At 53.2% G+C, this 26,691-nt stretch overlaps 1 protein-coding gene across 19 annotated transcripts in view; it reads right to left on the bottom strand.

Moving 5' to 3' along the window:
• Nucleotides 1–20,872, bottom strand: part of LOC135290684 (proteoglycan 4-like) — a 137,524-nt gene extending 116,652 nt beyond the window's left edge. For 9 of the 19 annotated variants that reach the window (XM_064404617.1, XM_064404611.1, XM_064404623.1 and 6 more), the window contains exons 1-13: nucleotides 20,669–20,872; nucleotides 19,695–19,732; nucleotides 18,728–18,859; nucleotides 16,956–17,087; nucleotides 15,200–15,331; nucleotides 13,427–13,558; nucleotides 11,672–11,803; nucleotides 9,895–10,026; nucleotides 8,139–8,270; nucleotides 6,366–6,497; nucleotides 4,612–4,743; nucleotides 2,839–2,970; nucleotides 1,083–1,214 (exon numbers count right to left, since the gene is read on the bottom strand). In XM_064404617.1, coding sequence (XP_064260687.1) covers nucleotides 1,083–1,214; nucleotides 2,839–2,970; nucleotides 4,612–4,743; nucleotides 6,366–6,497; nucleotides 8,139–8,270; nucleotides 9,895–10,026; nucleotides 11,672–11,803; nucleotides 13,427–13,558; nucleotides 15,200–15,331; nucleotides 16,956–17,087; nucleotides 18,728–18,859; nucleotides 19,695–19,732; nucleotides 20,669–20,747 — 1,569 coding nt within the window. In that variant the 5' untranslated portion in view covers nucleotides 20,748–20,872. The remainder of the gene's footprint in view (nucleotides 1–1,082; nucleotides 1,215–2,838; nucleotides 2,971–4,611; nucleotides 4,744–6,365; nucleotides 6,498–8,138; nucleotides 8,271–9,894; nucleotides 10,027–11,671; nucleotides 11,804–13,426; nucleotides 13,559–15,199; nucleotides 15,332–16,955; nucleotides 17,088–18,727; nucleotides 18,860–19,694; nucleotides 19,733–20,668) is intronic. The other 10 variants (XM_064404615.1, XM_064404616.1, XM_064404612.1 and 7 more) reach the window with 10 other exon arrangements.
• Nucleotides 20,873–26,691: the final 5,819 nt, after the last annotated feature.

Consider the following 26,691-nt stretch of genomic DNA (forward strand, 5'->3'; position numbering starts at 1 on the left):
TCACGTCGGCATCTATGGACGTCTGCCTGAAGGTCCCTCACGAGACTCCCCTTGTCCAGGCGACAGCTCCCTCAGCACCTCCTCCCTGGGCTTATGCTCCACACCCTTGCCCACCTCCCGTCTCCTTCTGGCCACACGCTCCAGCCCCTCAATGACTTGCTGCTTCACAGGGGCCCACAACTGCACACAGCACTCACTGCAGCTGCGGCCCCAGCGCTGCCCAGCACAGGCCGGTGCTCACTGCCCTGCTCCTGCTGCCCCTCTGCTGCTGACACAGCCCACCCTGCCCTTGGCCTTCTTGGCCGCCTGCCCACACGCTGCCTCACGTGCAGCTGCTCTGGACCACCAGCAGCCCTACCTCCTTTTGGCCCACGCAGCTCGCCAGACACACTCTTGCCCATCTGACTTCAAATACTGCATCCTCCATTTCAACATCTCCTTCCTCTTCTCTACAACGCAACACAGCACTCAAGGACTTCCAGCTTCACCCCCACTCCAGGCTCCAGTGCACTTGTCAAAGCTGCAGACTTCAGCGCAAAAGGGATCCACAGAAAATCCCCGCTTCTGCCTTTTGCCTCACAAGAAGCCTAAACCAATACGCGCTTCCTTTCCTTGGCCACACGGCACAAAGATGGGCCCCCACAGCTTCACGCACAGCACACTCATCTCCTTGCAGCCTATCAAAAGCCAAAAAAGGCTGTACAAATGAAGAACTGCTCAAGAAAACTGCAGAACACTTCCACAAGCCAAACACACATTTCCACGAAGGAAAAACAAACAAGCAAAGCCCTGGGGTCGCCAGCACCACCACCTGTGCCCTTGGCCAATGCACTGCAGAAGCCCAGGCATAGAGCTGCACTCAGCCAGGCAGCCAAAAGCTCACCCAGAGCCCCCAGCTCTTCGGTGCCTCAACATGACTGGGCAAAGGCCAATTTCCAGCTGGCACTGCTTGCAGGAAATAACTACGTCCTGCAGGACTCCAGCACTCAGCCTCCTCGGCCAGCAACAGCAAGTGCTGCCTGCTCACAAACTTGCACCTCTGCCTTGCCCTAAAGACAGCGCCACCCACAGCTGGCACTTACTCTCTTGCAAGGATCAGCCGGGGCTGTCACCACAAACGGACGCTTCTGCTTCTCTCGCTCCCTTTGCTCCTCTTTGCCTTCTTGTCCGGGAGCAGAGGGAGCCACGGGAGAGACGGCTGTTCCTTTCGTCACCTGTGGCAAGAGAGAAGCATGAGGGACACGCCGTTACCTAGCATTCTAAACCCAGTTCTCCTGACACCTACAACCACATCTTCTAAGGAGAACTCATCAGCTCTCTTAGCAATGGCATTCTAAGTCACTCCAACCAGATTAAAACGGGCCAATTCAACACAACGCTATACGGCTAGGAATTTCACATTCCTCCTTGCCTGCTATCAGCAAGCAACCTTGTCTCTGCAAAACGCAGCTTTTATTTCTTGCAAGCTCTGAAATGGACAAGTAGCAAAGAGCCGCCAAGGCCTTTGCTCTTGCTGCTGCAGACTGGGAAAACTACAAGTGGATCACAATCCCATCCTGTGCTGGAAAAGGCCAGGAAATGTTGTACAGAAGCCCCCTTGCTGGCTGCAGAAAGACAAAATGAACAGGGCTTCTCCTCCTAGCATACCAAAAAACGCAGAAGCCACAGGGTGCAAGCGGCAGCTACTCCAGCCTCAAAAGCACTGGCATGCACTGAGGCCATGTTTGACAGGGCAACAGCCCTTGTGCTCACCGCTGTCACGTCGGCATCTATGGAAGTCTGCCTGAAGGTCCCTCACGAGACTCCCCTTGTCCAGGCGACAGCTCCCTCAGCACCTCCTCCCTGGGCTTATGCTCCACACCCTTGCCCACCTCCCGTCTCCTTCTGGCCACACGCTCCAGCCCCTCAATGACTTGCTGCTTCACAGGGGCCCACAACTGCACACAGCACTCACTGCAGCTGCGGCCGCAGCGCTGCCCAGCACAGGCCGGCGCTCACTGCCCTGCTCCTGCTGCCCCTCTGCTGCTGACACAGCCCACCATGCCCTTGGCCTTCTTGGCCGCCTGCCCACACGCTGCCTCACGTCCAGCTGCTCTGGACCACCAGCAGCCCTGCCTCCTTTTGGCCCACGCAGCTCGCCAGACACACTCTTGCCCATCTGACTTCAAATACTGCATCCTCCATTTCAACATCTCCTTCCTCTTCTCTACAACGCAACACAGCACTCAAGGACTTCCAGCTTCACCCCCACTCCAGGCTCCAGTGCACTTGCCAAAGCTGCAGACTTCAGCGCAAAAGGGATCCACAGAAACTCCCCGCTTCTGCCTTTTGCCTCACAAGAAGCCTAAGCCAATACGCGCTTCCTTTCCTTGGCCACACGGCACAAAGATGGGCCCCCACAGCTTCACGCACAGCACACTCATCTCCTTGCAGCTTATCAAAAGCCAAAAAAGGCTGTACAAATGAAGAACTGCTCAAGAAAACTGCAGAACACTTCCACAAGCCAACACACCTTTCCACAAAGGAAAAACAAACAAACAAAGCCCTGGGGTCGCCAGCACCACCACCTGTGCCCTTGGCCAATGCACTGCAGAAGCCCAGACATAGAGCTGCACTCAGCCAGGCAGCCAAAAGCTCACCCAGAGCCCCCAGCTCTTCGGTGCCTCAACATGACTGGGCAAAGGCCAATTTCCAGCTGGCACTGCTTGCAGGAAATAACTACGTCCTGCAGGACTCCAGCACTCAGCCTCCTCGGCCTGCAACAGCAAGTGCTGCCTGCTGACAAACTTGCACCTCTGCCTTGCCCTAAAGACAGCGCCACCCACAGCTGGCACTTACTCTCTTGCAAGGATCAGCCAGGGCTGTCACCACACACGGACGATTCTGCTTCTCTCCCTCCCTTTGCTCCTCTTTGCCTTCTTGTCCGGGAGCAGAGGGAGCCACGGGAGAGACGGCTGTTCCTTTCGTCACCTGTGGCAAGAGAGAAGCATGAGGGACACGCCGTTACCTAGCATTCTAAACCCAGTTCTCCTGGCACCTACAACCACATCTTCTAAGGAGAACTCATCAGCTGTCTTAGCAATGGCATTCTAAGTCACTCCAACCAGATGAAAATGGGCCAATTCAACACAACGCTATATGGCTAGGAATTTCACATTCCTCCTTGCCTGCTATCAGCAAGCAACCTTGTCTCTGCAAAACGCAGCTTTTATTTCTTGCAAGCTCTGAAATGGACAAGTAGCAAAGATCCGCCAAGGCCTTTGCTCTTGCTGCTGCAGACAGGGAAAACTACAAGTGGATCACAATCCCATCCTGTGCTGGAAAAGGGCAGGAAATGTTGTGCAGAAGCCCCCTTGCTGGCTGCACAAAGACAAAATGAACAGGGCTTCTCCTCCTAGCATACCAAAAAACGCAGAAGCCACAGGGTGCAAGCGGCAGCTACTCCAGCCTCAAAAGCACTGGCATGCACTGAGGCCATGTTTGAAAGGGCAACAGCCCTTGTGCTCACCGCTGTCACGTCGGCATCTATGGATGTCTGCCTGAAGGTCCCTCACGAGACTCCCCTTGTCCAGGCGACAGCTCCCTCAGCACCTCCTCCCTGGGCTTATGCTCCACACCCTTGCCCACCTCCCGTCTCCTTCTGGCCACACGCTCCAGCCCCTCAATGACTTGCTGCTTCACAGGGGCCCACAACTGCACACAGCACTCACTGCAGCTGCGGCCCCAGCGCTGCCCAGCACAGGCCGGCGCTCACTGCCCTGCTCCTGCTGCTCCTCTGCTGCTGACACAGCCCACCATGCCCTTGGCCTTCTTGGCCGCCTGCCCACACGCTGCCTCACGTGCAGCTGCTCTGGACCACCAGCAGCCCTGCCTCCTTTTGGCCCACGCAGCTCGCCAGACACACTCTTGCCCATCTGACTTCAAATACTGCATCCTCCATTTCAACATCTCCTTCCTCTTCTCTACAACGCAACACAGCACTCAAGGACTTCCAGCTTCACCCCCACTCCAGGCTCCAGTGCACTTGCCAAAGCTGCAGACTTCACCGCAGAAGGGATCCACAGAAACTCCCCGCTTCTGCCTTTTGCCTCACAAGAAGCCTTCGCAACTACGCACTTCCTTTCCTTGGCCACACGGCACAAGAATTGCCCCCCACAGCTTCACGCACAGCACACTCATCTCCTTGCAGCTTATCAAAAGCCAACACACAGCTGGGCCAAAAGAGGCTGTACAAATGAAGAACTGCTCAAGAAAACTGCAGAATACTTCCACAAGCCAAACACACATTTCCACGAAGGAAAAACAAACAAGCAAAGCCCTGGGGTCGCCAGCACCACCACCTGTGCCCTTGGCCAATGCACTGCAGAAGCCCAGACATAGAGCTGCACTCAGCCAGGCAGCCAAAAGCTCACCCAGAGCCCCCAGCTCTTCGGTGCCTCAACATGACTGGGCAAAGGCCAATTTCCAGCTGGCACGGCCTGCAGGAAATGACTACGTCCTGCAGGACTCCAGCACTCAGACTCCTCGGCCTGCAACAGCAAGCGCTGCCTGCTGACAAACTTGCTCCTCTGCCTTGCCCTAAAGACAGCGCCACCCACAGCTGGCACTTACTCTCTTGCAAGGATCAGCCGGGGCTGTGACCACACACGGACGATTCTGCTTCTCTCCCTCCCTTTGCTCCTCTTTGCCTTCTTGTCCGGGAGCCGATGGAGCCACAGGAGAGACGGCTGTTCCTTTCGTCACCTGTGGCAAGAGAGAAGCATGAGGGACACGCCGTTACCTAGCATTCTAAACCCAGTTCTCCTGACACCTACAACCACATCTTCTAAGGAGAACTCATCAGCTCTCTTAGCAATGGCATTCTAAGTCACTCCAACCAGATTAAAACGGGCCAATTCAACACAACGCTATACGGCTAGGAATTTGACATTCCTCCTTGCCTGCTATCAGCAAGCAACCTTGTCTCTGCAAAACGCAGCTTTTATTTCTTGCAAGCTCTGAAATGGACAAGTAGCAAAGAGCCGCCAAGGCCTTTGCTCTTGCTGCTGCAGACAGGGAAAACTACAAGTGGATCACAATCCCATCCTGTGCTGGAAAAGGCCAGGAAATGTTGTGCAGAAGCCCCCTTGCTGGCTGCAGAAAGACAAAATGAACAGGGCTTCTCCTCCTAGCATACCAAAAAACGCAGAAGCCACAGGGTGCAAGCGGCAGCTACTCCAGCCTCAAAAGCACTGGCATGCACTGAGGCCATGTTTGAAAGGGCAACAGCCCTTGTGCTCACCGCTGTCACGTCGGCATCTATGGACGTCTGCCTGAAGGTCCCTCACGAGACTCCCCTTGTCCAGGCGACAGCTCCCTCAGCACCTCCTCCCTGGGCTTATGCTCCACACCCTTGCCCACCTCCCGTCTCCTTCTGGCCACACGCTCCAGCCCCTCAATGACTTGCTGCTTCACAGGGGCCCACAACTGCACACAGCACTCACTGCAGCTGTGGCCCCAGCGCTGCCCAGCACAGGCCGGTGCTCACTGCCCTGCTCCTGCTGCCCTCTGCTGCTGACACAGCCCACCCTGCCCTTGGCCTTCTTGGCCGCCTGCCCACACGCTGCCTCACGTGCAGCTGCTCTGGACCACCAGCAGCCCTACCTCCTTTTGGCCCACGCATCTCGCCAGACACACTCTTGCCCATCTGACTTCAAATACTGCATCCTCCATTTCAACATCTCCTTCCTCTTCTCTACAACGCAACACAGCACTCAAGGACTTCCAGCTTCACCCCCACTCCAGGCTCCAGTGCACTTGCCAAAGCTGCAGACTTCACCGCAAAAGGGATCCACAGAAACTCCCCGCTTCTGCCTTTTGCCTCACAAGAAGCCTAAGCCAATACGCGCTTCCTTTCCTTGGCCACACGGCACAAAGATGGGCCCCCACAGCTTCACGCACAGCACACTCATCTCCTTGCAGCTTATCAAAAGCCAAAAAAGGCTGTACAAATGAAGAACTGCTCAAGAAAACTGCAGAACACTTCCACAAGCCAACACACCTTTCCACAAAGGAAAAACAAACAAACAAAGCCCTGGGGTCGCCAGCACCACCACCTGTGCCCTTGGCCAATGCACTGCAGAAGCCCAGACATAGAGCTGCACTCAGCCAGGCAGCCAAAAGCTCACCCAGAGCCCCCAGTCTTCGATGCCTCAACATGACTGGGCAAAGGCCAATTTCCAGCTGGCACTGCTTGCAGGAAATAACTACGTCCTGCAGGACTCCAGCACTCAGCCTCCTCGGCCAGCAACAGCAAGTGCTGCCTGCTCACAAACTTGCACCTCTGCCTTGCCCTAAAGACAGCGCCACCCACAGCTGGCACTTACTCTCTTGCAAGGATCAGCCGGGGCTGTCACCACAAACGGACGCTTCTGCTTCTCTCGCTCCCTTTGCTCCTCTTTGCCTTCTTGTCCGGGAGCAGAGGGAGCCACGGGAGAGACGGCTGTTCCTTTCGTCACCTGTGGCAAGAGAGAAGCATGAGGGACACGCCGTTACCTAGCATTCTAAACCCAGTTCTCCTGACACCTACAACCACATCTTCTAAGGAGAACTCATCAGCTCTCTTAGCAATGGCATTCTAAGTCACTCCAACCAGATTAAAACGGGCCAATTCAACACAACGCTATACGGCTAGGAATTTCACATTCCTCCTTGCCTGCTATCAGCAAGCAACCTTGTCTCTGTAAAACGCAGCTTTTATTTCTTGCAAGCTCTGAAATGGACAAGTAGCAAAGAGGCGCCAAGGCCTTTGCTCTTGCTGCTGCAGACAGGGAAAACTACAAGTGGATCACAATCCCATCCTGTGCTGGAAAAGGGCAGGAAATGTTGTGCAGAAGCCCCCTTGCTGGCTGCAGAAAGACAAAATGAACAGGGCTTCTCCTCCTAGCATACCAAAAAACGCAGAAGCCACAGGGTGCAAGCGGCAGCTACTCCAGCCTCAAAAGCACTGGCATGCACTGAGGCCATGTTTGAAAGGGCAACAGCCCTTGTGCTCACCGCTGTCACGTCGGCATCTATGGACGTCTGCCTGAAGGTCCCTCACGAGACTCCCCTTGTCCAGGCGACAGCTCCCTCAGCACCTCCTCCCTGGGCTTATGCTCCACACCCTTGCCCACCTCCCGTCTCCTTCTGGCCACACGCTCCAGCCCCTCAATGACTTGCTGCTTCACAGGGGCCCACAACTGCACACAGCACTCACTGCAGCTGCGGCCCCAGCGCTGCCCAGCACAGGCCGGCGCTCACTGCCCTGCTCCTGCTGCTCCTCTGCTGCTGACACAGCCCACCATGCCCTTGGCCTTCTTGGCCGCCTGCCCACACGCTGCCTCACGTGCAGCTGCTCTGGACCACCAGCAGCCCTGCCTCCTTTTGGCCCACGCAGCTCGCCAGACACACTCTTGCCCATCTGACTTCAAATACTGCATCCTCCATTTCAACATCTCCTTCCTCTTCTCTACAACGCAACACAGCACTCAAGGACTTCCAGCTTCACCCCCACTCCAGGCTCCAGTGCACTTGCCAAAGCAGCAGACTTCACCGCAGAAGGGATCCACAGAAACTCCCCGCTTCTGCCTTTTGCCTCACAAGAAGCCTTCGCAACTACGCGCTTCCTTTGCTTGGCCACACGGCACAAGAATTGCCCCCCACAGCTTCACGCACAGCACAGTCATCTCCTTGCAGCTTATCAAAAGCCAACACACAGCTGGGCCAAAAGAGGCTGTACAAATGAAGAACTGCTCAAGAAAACTGCAGAATACTTCCACAAGCCAAACACACATTTCCACGAAGGAAAAACAAACAAGCAAAGCCCTGGGGTCGCCAGCACCACCACCTGTGCCCTTGGCCAATGCACTGCAGAAGCCCAGACATAGAGCTGCACTCAGCCAGGCAGCCAAAAGCTCACCCAGAGCCCCCAGCTCTTCGGTGCCTCAACATGACTGGGCAAAGGCCAATTTCCAGCTGGCACGGCCTGCAGGAAATGACTACGTCCTGCAGGACTCCAGCACTCAGACTCCTCGGCCTGCAACAGCAAGCGCTGCCTGCTGACAAACTTGCTCCTCTGCCTTGCCCTAAAGACAGCGCCACCCACAGCTGGCACTTACTCTCTTGCAAGGATCAGCCGGGGCTGTGACCACACACGGAGGATTCTGCTTCTCTCCCTCCCTTTGCTCCTCTTTGCCTTCTTGTCCGGGAGCAGAGGGAGCCACAGGAGAGACGGCTGTTCCTTTCGTCACCTGTGGCAAGAGAGAAGCATGAGGGACACGCCGTTACCTAGCATTCTAAACCCAGTTCTCCTGACACCTACAACCACATCTTCTAAGGAGAACTCATCAGCTCTCTTAGCAATGGCATTCTAAGTCACTCCAACCAGATTAAAACGGGCCAATTCAACACAACGCTATACGGCTAGGAATTTGACATTCCTCCTTGCCTGCTATCAGCAAGCAACCTTGTCTCTGCAAAACGCAGCTTTTATTTCTTGCAAGCTCTGAAATGGACAAGTAGCAAAGAGCCGCCAAGGCCTTTGCTCTTGCTGCTGCAGACTGGGAAAACTACAAGTGGATCACAATCCCATCCTGTGCTGGAAAAGGCCAGGAAATGTTGTACAGAAGCCCCCTTGCTGGCTGCAGAAAGACAAAATGAACAGGGCTTCTCCTCCTAGCATACCAAAAAACGCAGAAGCCACAGGGTGCAAGCAGCAGCTACTCCAGTCTCAAAAGCACTGGCATGCACTGAGGCCATGTTTGACAGGGCAACAGCCCTTGTGCTCACCGCTGTCAGGTCAGCATCTATGGAAGTCTGCCTGAAGGTCCCTCACAAGACTCCCCTTGTCCAGGCGACAGCTCCCTCAGCACCTCCTCCCTGGGCTTATGCTCCACACCCTTGCCCACCTCCCGTCTCCTTCTGGCCACACGCTCCAGCCCCTCAATGACTTGCTGCTTCACAGGGGCCCACAACTGCACACAGCACTCACTGCAGCTGCGGCCCCAGCGCTGCCCAGCACAGGCCGGTGCTCACTGCCCTGCTCCTGCTGCCCCTCTGCTGCTGACACAGCCCACCATGCCCTTGGCCTTCTTGGCCGCCTGCCCACACGCTGCCTCACGTCCAGCTGCTCTGGACCACCAGCAGCCCTGCCTCCTTTTGGCCCACGCAGCTCGCCAGACACACTCTTGCCCATCTGACTTCAAATACTGCATCCTCCATTTCAACATCTCCTTCCTCTTCTCTACAACGCAACACAGCACTCAAGGACTTCCAGCTTCACCCCCACTCCAGGCTCCAGTGCACTTGCCAAAGCTGCAGAATTCACCGCAAAGGGGATCCACAGAAACTCCCCGCTTCTGCCTTTTGCCTCACAAGAAGCCTAAGCCAATACGCGCTTCCTTTCCTTGGCCACACGGCACAAAGATGGGCCCCCACAGCTTCACGCACAGCACACTCATCTCCTTGCAGCCTATCAAAAGCCAAAAAAGGCTGTACAAATGAAGAACTGCTCAAGAAAACTGCAGAACACTTCCACAAGCCAAACACACATTTCCACGAACGAAAAACAAACAAGCAAAGCCCTGGGGTCGCCAGCACCACCACCTGTGCCCTTGGCCAATGCACTGCAGAAGCCCAGGCATAGAGCTGCACTCAGCCAGGCAGCCAAAAGCTCACCCAGAGCCCCCAGTCTTCGATGCCTCAACATGACTGGGCAAAGGCCAATTTCCAGCTGGCACTGCTTGCAGGAAATAACTACGTCCTGCAGGACTCCAGCACTCAGCCTCCTCGGCCAGCAACAGCAAGTGCTGCCTGCTCACAAACTTGCACCTCTGCCTTGCCCTAAAGACAGCGCCACCCACAGCTGGCACTTACTCTCTTGCAAGGATCAGCCGGGGCTGTCACCACAAACGGACGCTTCTGCTTCTCTCGCTCCCTTTGCTCCTCTTTGCCTTCTTGTCCGGGAGCAGAGGGAGCCACGGGAGAGACGGCTGTTCCTTTTGTCACCTGTAGAAAGAGAGAAGCATGAGGGACATGCCGTTATCTAGCATTCTAAACCTAGTTCTCCTGGCAACTACAACCACATCTTCCAAGGAGAACTCATCAGCTCTCTTAGCAATGGCATTCTAAGTCACTCCAACCAGATTAAAATGGGCCAATTCAACACAACGCTATATGGCTAGGAATTTCACATTCCTCCTTGCCTGCTATCAGCAAGCAACCTTGTCTCTGCAAAACGCAGCTTTTATTTCTTGCAAGCTCTGAAATGGACAAGTAGCAAAGAGCCGCCAAGGCCTTTGCTCTTGCTGCTGCAGACAGGGAAAACTACAAGTGGATCACAATCCCATCCTGTGCTGGAAAAGGCCAGGAAATGTTGTACAGAAGCCCCCTTGCTGGCTGCAGAAAGACAAAATGAACAGGGCTTCTCCTCCTAGCATACCAAAAAACGCAGAAGCCACAGGGTGCAAGCGGCAGCTACTCCAGCCTCAAAAGCACTGGCATGCACTGAGGCCATGTTTGAAAGGGCAACAGCCCTTGTGCTCACCGCTGTCACGTCGGCATCTATGGACGTCTGCCTGAAGGTCCCTCACGAGACTCCCCTTGTCCAGGCGACAGCTCCCTCAGCACCTCCTCCCTGGGCTTATGCTCCACACCCTTGCCCACCTCCCGTCTCCTTCTGGCCACACGCTCCAGCCCCTCAATGACTTGCTGCTTCACAGGGGCCCACAACTGCACACAGCACTCACTGCAGCTGCGGCCCCAGCGCTGCCCAGCACAGGCCGGCGCTCACTGCCCTGCTCCTGCTGCCCCTCTGCTGCTGACACAGCCCACCATGCCCTTGGCCTTCTTGGCCGCCTGCCCACACGCTGCCTCACGTCCAGCTGCTCTGGACCACCAGCAGCCCTGCCTCCTTTTGGCCCACGCAGCTCGCCAGACACACTCTTGCCCATCTGACTTCAAATACTGCATCCTCCATTTCAACATCTCCTTCCTCTTCTCTACAACGCAACACAGCACTCAAGGACTTCCAGCTTCACCCCCACTCCAGGCTCCAGTGCACTTGCCAAAGCTGCAGACTTCACCGCAGAAGGGATCCACAGAAACTCCCCGCTTCTGCCTTTTGCCTCACAAGAAGCCTTCGCAACTACGCGCTTCCTTTCCTTGGCCACACGGCACAAGAATGCCCCCCCCCCCACAGCTTCACGCACAGCACACTCATCTCCTTGCAGCTTATCAAAAGCCAACACACAGCTGGGCCAAAAGAGGCTGTACAAATGAAGAACTGCTCAAGAAAACTGCAGAATACTTCCACAAGCCAAACACACATTTCCACGAAGGAAAAACAAACAAGCAAAGCCCTGGGGTCGCCAGCACCACCACCTGTGCCCTTGGCCAATGCACTTCAGAAGCCCAGACATAGAGCTGCACTCAGCCAGGCAGCCAAAAGCTCACCCAGAGCCCCCAGCTCTTCGGTGCCTCAACATGACTGGGCAAAGGCCAATTTCCAGCTGGCACGGCCTGCAGGAAATGACTACGTCCTGCAGGACTCCAGCACTCAGACTCCTCGGCCTGCAACAGCAAGCGCTGCCTGCTGACAAACTTGCTCCTCTGCCTTGCCCTAAAGACAGCGCCACCCACAGCTGGCACTTACTCTCTTGCAAGGATCAGCCGGGGCTGTGACCACACACGGACGATTCTGCTTCTCTCCCTCCCTTTGCTCCTCTTTGCCTTCTTGTCCGGGAGCAGAGGGAGCCACAGGAGAGACGGCTGTTCCTTTCGTCACCTGTGGCAAGAGAGAAGCATGAGGGACACGCCGTTACCTAGCATTCTAAACCCAGTTCTCCTGACACCTACAACCACATCTTCTAAGGAGAACTCATCAGCTCTCTTAGCAATGGCATTCTAAGTCACTCCAACCAGATTAAAACGGGCCAATTCAACACAACGCTATACGGCTAGGAATTTGACATTCCTCCTTGCCTGCTATCAGCAAGCAACCTTGTCTCTGCAAAACGCAGCTTTTATTTCTTGCAAGCTCTGAAATGGACAAGTAGCAAAGAGCCGCCAAGGCCTTTGCTCTTGCTGCTGCAGACAGGGAAAACTACAAGTGGATGACAATCCCATCCTGTGCTGGAAAAGGGCAGGAAATGTTGTGCAGAAGCCCCCTTGCTGGCTGCAGAAAGACAAAATGAACAGGGCTTCTCCTCCTAGCATACCAAAAAACGCAGAAGCCACAGGGTGCAAGCGGCAGCTACTCCAGCCTCAAAAGCAATGGCATGCACTGAGGCCATGTTTGACAGGGCAACAGCCCTTGTGCTCACCGCTATCACGTTGGCATCTATGGACGTCTGCCTGAAGGTCCCTCACGAGACTCCCCTTGTCCAGGCGACAGCTCCCTCAGCACCTCCTCCCTGGGCTTATGCTCCACACCCTTGCCCACCTCCCGTCTCCTTCTGGCCACATGCTCCAGCCCCTCAATGACTTGCTGCTTCACAGGGGCCCACAACTGCACACAGCACTCGCTGCAGCTGCGGCCGCAGCGCTGCCCAGCACAGGCCGGCGCTCACTGCCCTGCTCCTGCTGCCCTCTGCTGCTGACACAGCCCACCCTGCCCTTGGCCTTCTTGGCCGCCTGCCCACACGCTGCCTCACGTGCTGCTGCTCTTCACCACCAGCAGCCCTGCCTCCTTTTGGCCCACGCAGCTCGCCAGACACACTCTTGCCCATCTGACTTCAAATACTGCATCCTCCATTTCAACATCTCCTTCCTCTTCTCTACAACGCAACACAGCACTCAAGGACTTCCAGCTTCACCCCCACTCCAGGCTCCAGTGCACTTGCCAAAGCTGCAGACTTCACCGCAAAAGGGATCCACAGAAACTCCCCGCTTCTGCCTTTTGCCTCACAAGAAGCCTAAGCCAATACGCGCTTCCTTTCCTTGGCCACACGGCACAAAGATGGGCCCCCACAGCTTCACGCACAGCACACTCATCTCCTTGCAGCCTATCAAAAGCCAAAAAAGGCTGTACAAATGAAGAACTGCTCAAGAAAACTGCAGAACACTTCCACAAGCCAAACACACATTTCCACGAACGAAAAACAAACAAGCAAAGCCCTGGGGTCGCCAGCACCACCACCTGTGCCCTTGGCCAATGCACTGCAGAAGCCCAGGCATAGAGCTGCACTCAGCCAGGCAGCCAAAAGCTCACCCAGAGCCCCCAGTCTTCGATGCCTCAACATGACTGGGCAAAGGCCAATTTCCAGCTGGCACTGCTTGCAGGAAATAACTACGTCCTGCAGGACTCCAGCACTCAGCCTCCTCGGCCAGCAACAGCAAGTGCTGCCTGCTCACAAACTTGCACCTCTGCCTTGCCCTAAAGACAGCGCCACCCACAGCTGGCACTTACTCTCTTGCAAGGATCAGCCGGGGCTGTCACCACAAACGGACGCTTCTGCTTCTCTCGCTCCCTTTGCTCCTCTTTGCCTTCTTGTCCGGGAGCAGAGGGAGCCACGGGAGAGACGGCTGTTCCTTTTGTCACCTGTAGAAAGAGAGAAGCATGAGGGACATGCCGTTATCTAGCATTCTAAACCTAGTTCTCCTGGCAACTACAACCACATCTTCCAAGGAGAACTCATCAGCTGTCTTAGCAATGGCATTCTAAGTCACTCCAACCATATTAAAACGGGCCAATTCAACACAACGCTATATGGCTAGGAATTTCACATTCCTCCTTGCCTGCTATCAGCAAGCAACCTTGTCTCTGCAAAACGCAGCTTTTATTTCTTGCAAGCTCTGAAATGGACAAGTAGCAAAGAGCCGCCAAGGCCTTTGCTCTTGCTGCTGCAGACAGGGAAAACTACAAGTGGATCACAATCCCATCCTGTGCTGGAAAAGGGCAGGAAATGTTGTGCAGAAGCCCCCTTGCTGGCTGCAGAAAGACAAAATGAACAGGGCTTCTCCTCCTAGCATACCAAAAAACGCAGAAGCCACAGGGTGCAAGCGGCAGCTACTCCAGCCTCAAAAGCACTGGCATGCACTGAGGCCATGTTTGACAGGGCAACAGCCTTTGTGCTCACCGCTGTCACGTCAGCATCTATGGACGTCTGCCTGAAGGTCCCTCACGAGACTCCCCTTGTCCAGGCGACAGCTCCCTCAGCACCTCCTCCCTGGGCTTATGCTCCACACCCTTGCCCACCTCCCGTCTCCTTCTGGCCACACGCTCCAGCCCCTCAATGACTTGCTGCTTCACAGGGGCCCACAACTGCACACAGCACTCACTGCAGCTGCGGCCCCAGCGCTGCCCAGCACAGGCCGGCGCTCACTGCCCTGCTCCTGCTGCTCCTCTGCTGCTGACACAGCCCACCAAGCCCTTGGCCTTCTTGGCCGCCTGCCCACACGCTGCCTCACGTCCAGCTGCTCTGGACCACCAGCAGCCCTGCCTCCTTTTGGCCCACGCAGCTCGCCAGACACACTCTTGCCCATCTGACTTCAAATACTGCATCCTCCATTTCAACATCTCCTTCCTCTTCTCTACAACGCAACACAGCACTCAAGGACTTCCAGCTTCACCCCCACTCCAGGCTCCAGTGCACTTGCCAAAGCTGCAGACTTCACCGCAGAAGGGATCCACAGAAACTCCCCGCTTCTGCCTTTTGCCTCACAAGAAGCCTTCGCAACTACGCGCTTCCTTTGCTTGGCCACACGGCACAAGAATTGCCCCCCACAGCTTCACGCACAGCACACTCATCTCCTTGCAGCTTATCAAAAGCCAACACACAGCTGGGCCAAAAGAGGCTGTACAAATGAAGAACTGCTCAAGAAAACTGCAGAATACTTCCACAAGCCAAACACACATTTCCACAAAGGAAAAACAAACAAACAAAGCCCTGGGGTCGCCAGCACCACCACCTGTGCCCTTGGCCAATGCACTTCAGAAGCCCAGACATAGAGCTGCACTCAGCCAGGCAGCCAAAAGCTCACCCAGAGCCCCCAGCTTTTCGGTGCCTCAACATGACTGGGCAAAGGCCAATTTCCAGCTGGCACGGCCTGCAGGAAATGACTACGTCCTGCAGGACTCCAGCACTCAGACTCCTCGGCCTGCAACAGCAAGCGCTGCCTGCTGACAAACTTGCTCCTCTGCCTTGCCCTAAAGACAGCGCCACCCACAGCTGGCACTTACTCTCTTGCAAGGATCAGCCGGGGCTGTGACCACACACGGACGATTCTGCTTCTCTCCCTCCCTTTGCTCCTCTTTGCCTTCTTGTCCGGGAGCAGAGGGAGCCACAGGAGAGACGGCTGTTCCTTTCGTCACCTGTGGCAAGAGAGAAGCATGAGGGACACGCCGTTACCTAGCATTCTAAACCCAGTTCTCCTGACACCTACAACCACATCTTCTAAGGAGAACTCATCAGCTCTCTTAGCAATGGCATTCTAAGTCACTCCAACCAGATTAAAACGGGCCAATTCAACACAACGCTATACGGCTAGGAATTTCACATTCCTCCTTGCCTGCTATCAGCAAGCAACCTTGTCTCTGCAAAACGCAGCTTTTATTTCTTGCAAGCTCTGAAATGGACAAGTAGCAAAGAGCCGCCAAGGCCTTTGCTCTTGCTGCTGCAGACTGGGAAAACTACAAGTGGATCACAATCCCATCCTGTGCTGGAAAAGGCCAGGAAATGTTGTACAGAAGCCCCCTTGCTGGCTGCAGAAAGACAAAATGAACAGGGCTTCTCCTCCTAGCATACCAAAAAACGCAGAAGCCACAGGGTGCAAGCAGCAGCTACTCCAGTCTCAAAAGCACTGGCATGCACTGAGGCCATGTTTGACAGGGCAACAGCCCTTGTGCTCACCGCTGTCACGTCAGCATCTATGGAAGTCTGCCTGAAGGTCCCTCACGAGACTCCCCTTGTCCAGGCGACAGCTCCCTCAGCACCTCCTCCCTGGGCTTATGCTCCACACCCTTGCCCACCTCCCGTCTCCTTCTGGCCACACGCTCCAGCCCCTCAATGACTTGCTGCTTCACAGGGGCCCACAACTGCACACAGCACTCACTGCAGCTGCGGCCCCAGCGCTGCCCAGCACAGGCCGGTGCTCACTGCCCTGCTCCTGCTGCCCCTCTGCTGCTGACACAGCCCACCATGCCCTTGGCCTTCTTGGCCGCCTGCCCACACGCTGCCTCACGTGCAGCTGCTCTGGACCACCAGCAGCCCTGCCTCCTTTTGGCCCACGCAGCTCGCCAGACACACTCTTGCCCATCTGACTTCAAATACTGCATCCTCCATTTCAACATCTCCTTCCTCTTCTCTACAACGCAACACAGCACTCAAGGACTTCCAGCTTCACCCCCACTCCAGGCTCCAGTGCACTTGTCAAAGCTGCAGACTTCAGCGCAAAAGGGATCCACAGAAACTCCCCGCTTCTGCCTTTTGCCTCACAAGAAGCCTAAGCCAATACGCGCTTCCTTTCCTTGGCCACACGGCACAAAGATGGGCCCCCACAGCTTCACGCACAGCACACTCATCTCCTTGCAGCCTATCAAAAGCCAAAAAAGGCTGTACAAATGAAGAACTGCTCAAGAAAACTGCAGAACACTTCCACAAGCCAAACACACATTTCCACGAACGAAAAACAAACAAGCAAAGCCCTGGGGTCGCCAGCACCACCACCTGTGCCCTTGGCCAATGCACTGCAGAAGCCCAGGCATAGAGCTGCACTCAGCCAGGCAGCCAAAAGCTCACCCAGAGCCCCCAGTCTTCGATGCCTCAACATGACTGGGCAAAGGCCAATTTCCAGCTGGCACTGCTTGCAGGAAATAACTACGTCCTGCAGGACTCCAGCACTCAGCCTCCTCGGCCAGCAACAGCAAGTGCTGCCTGCTGACAAACTTGCACCTCTGCCTTGCCCTAAAGACAGCGCCACCCACAGCTGGCACTTACTCTCTTGCAAGGATCAGCCGGGGCTGTCACCACAAACGGACGCTTCTGCTTCTCTCGCTCCATTTGCTCCTCTTTGCCTTCTTGTCCGGGAGCAGAGGGAGCCACGGGAGAGACGGCTGTTCCTTTTGTCACCTGTAGAAAGAGAGAAGCATGAGGGACATGCCGTTACCTAGCATTCTAAACCTAGTTCTCCTGGCAACTACAACCACATCTTCTAAGGAGAACTCATCAGCTGTCTTAGCAATGGCATTCTAAGTCACTCCAACCATATTAAAACGGGCCAATTCAACACAACGCTATATGGCTAGGAATTTCACATTCCTCCTTGCCTGCTATCAGCAAGCAACCTTGTCTCTGCAAAACGCAGCTTTTATTTCTTGCAAGCTCTGAAATGGACAAGTAGCAAAGAGCCGCCAAGGCCTTTGCTCTTGCTGCTGCAGACAGGGAAAACTACAAGTGGATCACAATCCCATCCTGTGCTGGAAAAGGGCAGGAAATGTTGTGCAGAAGCCCCCTTGCTGGCTGCAGAAAGACAAAATGAACAGGGCTTCTCCTCCTAGCATACCAAAAAACGCAGAAGCCACAGGGTGCAAGCGGCAGCTACTCCAGCCTCAAAAGCAATGGCATGCACTGAGGCCATGTTTGACAGGGCAACAGCCCTTGTGCTCACCGCTATCACGTCGGCATCTATGGACGTCTGCCTGAAGGTCCCTCACGAGACTCCCCTTGTCCAGGCGACAGCTCCCTCAGCACCTCCTCCCTGGGCTTATGCTCCACACCCTTGCCCACCTCCCGTCTCCTTCTGGGCACATGCTCCAGCCCCTCAATGACTTGCTGCTTCACAGGGGCCCACAACTGCACACAGCACTCGCTGCAGCTGCGGCCGCAGCGCTGCCCAGCACAGGCCGGCGCTCACTGCCCTGCTCCTGCTGCCCTCTGCTGCTGACACAGCCCACCCTGCCCTTGGCCTTCTTGGCCGCCTGCCCACACGCTGCCTCACGTGCAGCTGCTCTGGACCACCAGCAGCCCTGCCTCCTTTTGGCCCACGCAGCTCGCCAGACACACTCTTGCCCATCTGACTTCAAATACTGCATCCTCCATTTCAACATCTCCTTCCTCTTCTCTACAACGCAACACAGCACTCAAGGACTTCCAGCTTCACCCCCACTCCAGGCTCCAGTGCACTTGTCAAAGCTGCAGACTTCACCGCAAAAGGGATCCACAGAAACTCCCCGCTTCTGCCTTTTGCCTCACAAGAAGCCTAAGCCAATACGCGCTTCCTTTCCTTGGCCACACGGCACAAGAATTGCCCCCCACAGCTTCACGCACAGCACACTCATCTCCTTGCAGCTTATCAAAAGCCAACACACAGCTGGGCCAAAAGAGGCTGTACAAATGAAGAACTGCTCAAGAAAACTGCAGAACACTTCCACAAGCCAAACACACATTTCCACAAAGGAAAAACAAACAAGCAAAGCCCTGGGGTCGCCAGCACCACCACCTGTGCCCTTGGCCAATGCACTGCAGAAGCCCAGACATAGAGCTGCACTCAGCCAGGCAGCCAAAAGCTCACCCAGAGCCCCCAGCTCTTCGGTGCCTCAACATGACTGGGCAAAGGCCAATTTCCAGCTGGCATGGCCTGCAGGAAATGACTACGTCCTGCAGGACTCCAGCACTCCGCCTCCTCGGCCAGCAACAGCAAGTGCTGCCTGCTCACAAACGTGCACCTCTGCCTTGCCCTAAAGACAGCGCCACCCACAGCTGGCACTTACTCTCTTGCAAGGATCAGCCGGGGCTGTCACCACACACGGACGATTCTGCTTCTCTCCCTCCCTTTGCTCCTCTTTGCCTTCTTGTCCGGGAGCAGAGGGAGCCACGGGAGAGACGGCTGTTCCTTTCGTCACCTGTGGCAAGAGAGAAGCATGAGGGACACGCCGTTACCTAGCATTCTAAACCCAGTTCTCCTGACACCTACAACCACATCTTCTAAGGAGAACTCATCAGCTCTCTTAGCAATGGCATTCTAAGTCACTCCAACCAGATTAAAATGGGCCAATTCAACACAATGCTATATGGCTAGGAATTTCACATTCCTCCTTGCCTGCTATCAGCAAGCAACCTTGTCTCTGCTAAACGCAGCTTTTATTTCTTGCAAGCTCTGAAATGGACAAGTAGCAAAGCGGCGCCAAGGCCTTTGCTCTTGCTGCTGCAGACTGGGAAAACTACAAGTGGATCACAATCCCATCCTGTGCTGGATAGGGGCAGGAAATATTTGCTGGCTGGAAAATGAAAAATTTAACTGGGATTCTCCTCCTATCATACCTAAAAACGCAGAAGCCACAGGATGGAAGTGTCATCTGTTCCATTGTCTATGGGTCTGGCATGCACTGAGACCATGTTTGACAGGGTAACAGCCCTTTTGCTGAGTGCTGTCACCTGGGGATCTATGGAAATTCTTCACTTCTCCTTCAAATTTCTGAGATTGAAATTAGGAAATATCCACTTTTTGGTTTTTTTTGGTTTTTTTTTTTTTGTTTGTTTGTTTGGTTTTTTTTGTTGTTTTTATTTTTTGGGGGTTTTTTTTGAATACATGAAAATTATTGTCTTTGGGCTTTTCTAGCTGGATTTTCTGTTGGCCGTTCTTGCTGGCCCTCTAGACTCTTCTGTGTCTAGCCAACGTGACAGCTCGCTCCAGAATTTTTAAATAGGAGGAACATGCAATCCTCCTTTCTCACTCACCTCAGGATCAGCTCCGCTGAATACATGTTTTATATGACCTGTAGTGGGCAGGGAAAATGAACCAGATGCTGTGAGAAAATTCCTGGGCTGGTGAATCCCACACAAGAGGTCAACCCAAACAGAGATTATTTTCCCTTTCACAACATCCCTCCAGGAGATACATTTCACACAGCCACCAAGAGATCAGAACAATGTTCCATTTTGTTCCTACACTTCAACCTCTTTATCCAGCAAAAGGATACAAACATGATCCAGAAAATACAAATTCTTCTTTAACACTCAATACTCCTGTTCTAGCAAACACATAAAACAGCTTCTAAAGTCCTCTCCCTCAGGAACTTTTTTAAAAAAAATCAGTTGCATGCACTAATTCTCATTAACTTGCTGTAAACAGTTGCCCAGAAAAGCTTCCCCAAAATTCCTCTGAGCTGTGGCAGTTCTATTGTGAAACAGCACAGCAGCAGCTGCAGGGTTCAGGAGGAGATACTCACTGCTTTGGAGTTTGCACTTCATTGCAAAGGGAATCACTCTTTTAGTACTCAGTAAAGGGTCAAGTTAGACAATCAAATCCTTTCATGACAAAATTTAGAAAGAAAGAAGCTTTCCCTGAATTCTGGGAACAACTGCAACTGGGAACAACAGAGTTTTTAGAAGGCCTTCTGAGAAGTTCTCCCAGTTTATATTTTCAAAGCTGTCTTGCTTGTCCCAGTAAATTGAGGAAATGACAGACCCTCTTGCCACAGACTCTCCCATGGAGGGAAGAGAATCCCTGCAGGTTTCCTTGCAATGTGACCCTGTGGCTTCAGACACCCCCTTTTTAGCTGAACGTCTTGACAGGAGCTTTATTAAACCAGTGGCATCCTAACGCTCTTTCTGTTTCTAAATTGACTCAGTCACTAAGAAGGAGCAGGAAGACATACAAAAGCCAGGTTACGTTACACCCTAACCTAAGCAGAGGGGAAATCTCTACTTACGTGCCAGGTGAGTCAGAAAATAGCCGGAATAAGTAATGCCATAAGCAGTAACTACTGCAGCAGCAAGCTGCTGAATCATTGTAGCACTGCTGTGCAAGTTTGCACGCTGTGCTCCAACACTAGAACAAACAAGGCTCCTGTCAGTGTGCAGCTGCCACTGACAAATGCCTCAACACGCAGGGTGCTCCTGCTCTGAGCAAGCCCTAGGACTGCTCTGACACTGAGGCCTTCCGTGCACCAAGGCAACCTTCTCATGTCACCACTATGACGTGGCAACCATGCCCTGACATCACAAAGCAAACGCTCCATGTTGGTCTGTGACTTTATGCAAAGCAATAACCAACCTTCCCTATAACAAACACAAAATAGCCTGGGAAGTTCTCCTCTGCCACAAAGCAGCACAAATTCCCCCCCTGGGCCAAACCCTGTTGTTCAAGGGATCCAAGAGCAACTCCAAGAGTGTCCCAAGCACCTACAGCCTGTACCCCAACTGAGCACTCAGATGGGACCCAAGTAAAGGAAACCAGATCAAGAAAATGGCCCACAGCATTGCACATGTGAGAAACTACTCTCACTTTTAAAATTTTAAAGGTTTATTAAACCTTAACAAAGGACTGAACAAGGAAAAATTTTCAGCACTGGGAGTCTCTGTGACTTGCAGCCACATCCTCATCTACAAAAGATATACTCTGCCTTTGATAGCCTTAGCCCCTCCAAAAGTTTGGTCAGTCAACTCTTTCTCGGCTGGCCATTGCTAGAGATTAGATTCTTACATCTTGATTGGAGGTCAGGTATTTTACACCCCGCCTCCTAGTCACAAGCCAGCCCTCCCCAAATGCCCTGACTACCAAGGTTATTACAAGGGGGAGGGGAAAGAGGACTATGGGAGGATATATTACAATAACATCACTTTACATTTTTACATCCACATAACATCTACCTCTTAATTGTGAGAGCCAACCATTACATTACTCATCTGTAACACACAGAGCCAGGAGAGAAGCCACTGTTGGCAGAACAGCTGAAATAATTGCTAACAAATCTCCCCACATATTTGCACGTTTTCGGACATGCCCAGGGCTCCTGTGCATGTACATCTCTGCCTTTAGTCCTTTTTGGAAGCAGTCACACTGGCAGCATCTGCCCACCAGCAGCAGCTGCTCCAAGCTGGGAACGTGACTGGAGGTGCTGATTTCCAGAGGCTTCTGTGTGCCAGGAGAAGGCAAGGCAGGAGGGGCTGAACGGTGCTGGCGCTGCTGCTGCTCTGTGCCAGGGAGCCCCGGCTGAGCAGGGCACGGTGCCCTCTGCGCTGTGGACTCTTTCTCCTGCCAGAGCTGGGCACACCTGGGAACAAGGCAGGACAACTTGTGGGAAACCAAGCACTCTGTGGGGCTCCTCTGCTCTGCACACACTCAGCACACCTGCAGCAATGAGCTCTGGAGCCTAAAAAGATAAACCAGAGGGAAACAGCTGGAAAAGGTTTCATTTGGACCTTTCTTACCTGCTAACAGAAGTTGCCAAAATGAAAGGTTACCAAGCAGGGCCTGATCCCTGCTGCCAGCTCAGGGTTAGAAAGAAAGCAATACTTTGTTGCACTGCTGGGTGTGTAGGGATTCACTTCCTAACACATGCACAGTCAGCAATCTCACCTACTAGTTTGTATCCGTGGAACTAAGCCATATTCAATACTTTGCTGAAACTCACAGCCTAAACATTACTTCAAATTATTTGAAATATTTAAAACTCTTCTCAGGATTTATTGACATCAGAGTAGGAGTGTCCTGTAGGTCCCTGGTGGTCGTTGCCACAGGCTCAGGAGGAGACCCATGCACAAAATAACTAAAAGACAACTGGGCTTGCAAAGCAAATTTATTCCATTAGCTGCAGTAGCAAATAATACATACCAACCCCTGGATTCCCAAAAATCCGCTGAGCGGGAGAGGGAACAGGAGCATGGTGCTCGGTGGCAGGGGCAGGTAGGCAGTGCACTTCCAGGACATCCCCTGGGTCAAAACGGTGTGCATCTCATCCTTCTCACCCCTCCACCCCAGAACCAGGCCTTCTATCTCCTGCTCAGGAGTGGAATTTTCCCAGTTACAGCATCAGCTTACTCATGGCCAGCGTGTGAGGTGAGGCCACCATGGCTCACCATACTCCATGACTCCCTGCCAACAAGGGCTCCATGATGCATTGTTCCCCATTCAAAGCTGAACTGCCCACCCACTCACCAATACATTGTTTCTCTTGCAAGAGTCAAGTTCCCCCACTTTAAACAATACACTTTTCTTCATTGTCTTCTCAACCTGCTCAAACATGGATCAAATATGGCCTCGGATCTCGAGTTTCCTGCTGTCAAGATGATCCGAGCATCCCTTTTTCCCAGCCCGACGGTCAAAGGAAGTGTCGTAATTCTTTGGCTCTGATTCACAAGATTGTTTATTATCTAGTATCTAAAATATTTTTTCTCAGACTCGCAGAGGTCTGATCTGCAGGTCTGTCTAGGGCACACTGCCCTGCCCTGAGGCAGTGCTATCTCTTTATACTAAAAACTACATGTACTTTATTTACAGTTCTTTTCTAATAGCTATCACCTACGTTAGACTGTCTACTTCTACTCTAAACCAACCCAAAAGTGCTAGCACCACCCAGAACATGGACGTTAGGAAGGAGAAAGAAGAAGAACAGGGAACGTCCAAATTCCTCCATCTTGGGAATCCAAACCCCTTTTCTAAAAATCCCAAAATTCTACTTTTCACCCAGTGACAACTACTATTATGCTACTTCAACTTCTGTGACTTGTTATTCTTCATACAAGGTTGTTAATTTGCTCCATGGCTTAAGATCAAAATCCCAAGTGTCTTTGGCTTCCTGACAGGATCTCCGAGTCCCCTGCCAAGGCTCGAGCCATCCAGGGCACCCAGAGGGATGTCCTGGGTTCTGACACTCCAACACGACTCCTGTTCCTGACACAGTCATTTAGGAAATATCTCAATCTTCAAATTCGCCTCTGCTAGTCAAGAGCCTCCTAAGAACACTTTCTTCCCTTTCAATGCATTCCAGCTGCCTTCTTAGCAAGACCCCTCTCTTTATTCTCAAGGCTAAGATAGACACTTGCACACATTAATCATTGCAGTGGTGGAATACAGGGTTCAGCACTGCCTCTTAAAGCTAAAGGAATTCACAAGACTAAGCCCTATTTGTGACACTTAACGCCTCTCCTTCCTTTCCTGGGAATCAAACACAAGCATTTCATCAATACACCCTGCAAGTGCTCTTGCTGAGTGAAACCACATTGCTGTGTCAATAAAGCAGCTGGGACTCAGTTTCTTTATGCAGGGAAAGCCAATTCGTTATTCAAGTCATAAATTTTTATGCGGTTTTCACAGCCCTCATGTTCAACTCCAACTGGCTGGTAGTTTCCTTGCCACATGATTCATTGCTTAGTGTACATGCTAAGACTTACTCTATTACTATTACTTTCTCTATTACTCAGGGGTTTTACATTTTTCTTTCTCATGGGACAGGCTTCTTGTTTATTACAGATGCAAAGTTTTCTTACCGCAACAGCTTGCTGCGCTAACTGCACTCATTCCTTTGATTTTTCACATGCAAAGTTAGCTGGCTGCACACAGAAGACATAACAGGCCAGCTGGTAATTTAGCAAAGCAAGGCCTGATTTTATAAGGCCTTTCTTTTCTAATACCCCTGCCTGTGTGCAACACATGGTGACTTTCTTGAAGAAATTAAGGAAGAAAACACAGATTGCCTACTGAAATTATTCTGCTCTTTTCCAAATCAGTTCACTACTCAAGTACAATACTCAGTCACATCCCCAACTCCCTCTCTCCCAGCAGCTCAGAGCGGCATTGCACAGCGCTTGCTGTGTGCCAGAGAGCACAAAGCAGGCTGGCCTGGTGGCCCTGAATATTTCTCAAAACACTCTGCATTTCACACCTTTGCTGTGGCTCAGGGCAGAACTCCAGGCTGCAGGTGCTTCCTGGCAGAGCTGTGGGAGGCTCTGGCTCCTGCAGATGTGAGCTGCCAAGCTGTCAGTGCCTCAGGCTGGCCTGGGTTGCCCTGGCAGAAGCGCCGTGCCTGAAGGACGCTGCCCTGTGCTCCAGCCTGCCCAGCAGCCCGGCTCCCTGCGCGGTGCCCAGAGTGCTGCACACACTGCTGCCCTTTGCCAGGAGTCACAGGGCAGCCGGCAGAAGAGTAGGAATCCTCAGCCAGGCCACCGGCCCTCGGCTGCCCTTGGCCTTTCTCTGCTCCTGGGCAGACTCCAGACGGCCAATGCCTCCAGTCTGGGCTGTGCCCAGCACGGCTACGCTTCCCCTCGGGAGCAGCCAGCTGCCACCTGGGCTCTGAGAGCGGAGGATTCGCCCGCTGCCAGGAAGAGGCACCCAGGGCCCGGCTGCTGCCTCTTGCAGCTCCCAGGGCCTCCTTCCAGCCTGCCTCTGCCCAGGCTCAGGCTGCTCCGGGCTCTGCCAGGCCTCTGCTGGGGCTGCACCCCGGGCAAGGCCGGGCCCGCTCTCACCTCACACTCGCTGGCAGCTCTGCACCAGAGGAGACCTTTCAGAGTCCCCGCTCTGATCCTTCTGCTTTCCACTTGAGCAAGGCTCTCCTTCCGCCAAAGAGATTGCACTTAGGGATACAAATCTAAATAGCAGGAACCAAATGTTCTCAAGTCACAGCTGCAGGCCTGAATCTGCACAGGATGTCTTGGCTGCCCCACTCCTTTGGTCTTTCCTGAAAATGTTGATGCTCTTTCTGCCTCTACTAGAAATACCACAGCTGGGGAAAAACGGGCCAGTGGGTCATATTCCAAACGCCGTGTGGTCTGGAGAGGATGAATGAAGAAGATCCTTCCCCACTTATAAACCATACAAAAGAAGCCATAGTGTGATTTAGCACCAATAAAAAACAAGAAGTAAACACTGAGTTTTCTGAAGAGTAAGAAGGAGGGGATTCTTCCAAATGAGTTGATGATTCGGAAACATTATTTCATTCCAATCCTGATCTATAATCCTACTCTACAAAACTCTTCAAGAATCCTACTCTACAATTCTACTCTAAATTGCTTATGAAGATAACATCTTGACATGATTGTTAAATTCTTGTCTCCTACTTCTTCTTCTTATTCTGCATTGAAATGATGAGTGGTGCCAGGATGGAGGCTGGCTTGGCTGATATTACAAATGGATGCTGTCCACAGGAAAAAGAAAAAAAAAAAACAACAAAGAACAGTGAACCATGACTTTCCAAGCTCAGTGCTTCACTGGCTCCATGAGGATTCCTCTAGTTCCTAGAAAGACACAGAAAGTAGAACAATGGGACCATCTGCTCCTCAATTGTCATGTGCAGGACCTTGCCATCACAGGCAAACCTGGCCCAGAATCCCACTCATCCATTTAACCAGGTGTCTTCATCTTGCTGGGATTTTTGCCCTGACAGTGCTCTAGAAATGGTGCTTTCTGTCCTTGGAGTTTCTTCTTTTCAGGAAACTCCAAAGCCTCACATTGGTCCCTCTCTTTGAACAACAGGCACTGGGCTGATTTCCACAGGGAGACAGAGCAGTGCCTACCTTTCCATGCCCTGCCCCTCCTGTGCTGGATGGCACCTTCCTTCCCAGCAGGGACAGCCCAATGGCACTGGGTGCTGCACTTCCCTCTCTGCCACACAACCTGGCAGTAACCCTGGGCCAGTTCCTGTCTGCTTGAGCGTGCCAGGCAGCAGATGGGACTGGGACAAGTCCCTCTCAGCTCTCCCTGTTTGCGTGCCAGAAACCTCTAAGGGTGGGGTGGGGGCACAAACCAGGGCCCCTCAGAGGCTCAGAGTGAGCCCCCACAGCCCCTCCTGCCCACAGCCAAATCTCTGCCCACTCAGCCAGGCCTGGCTTCCTTGGGTTCCTGCACCACCTTTGCATGTCTCTGTACCCTGCATTGCTCTACTTCAATTCTTTTGCCATTAGATAAAATGGAGCACACCACCAAATTACAAATTAGGACAACAGAAACAGGCAGAGG

The sequence above is a fragment of the Passer domesticus genome, chromosome Z, assembly GCF_036417665.1.
Source record: "Passer domesticus isolate bPasDom1 chromosome Z, bPasDom1.hap1, whole genome shotgun sequence".
NCBI lineage: Eukaryota > Metazoa > Chordata > Aves > Passeriformes > Passeridae > Passer > Passer domesticus.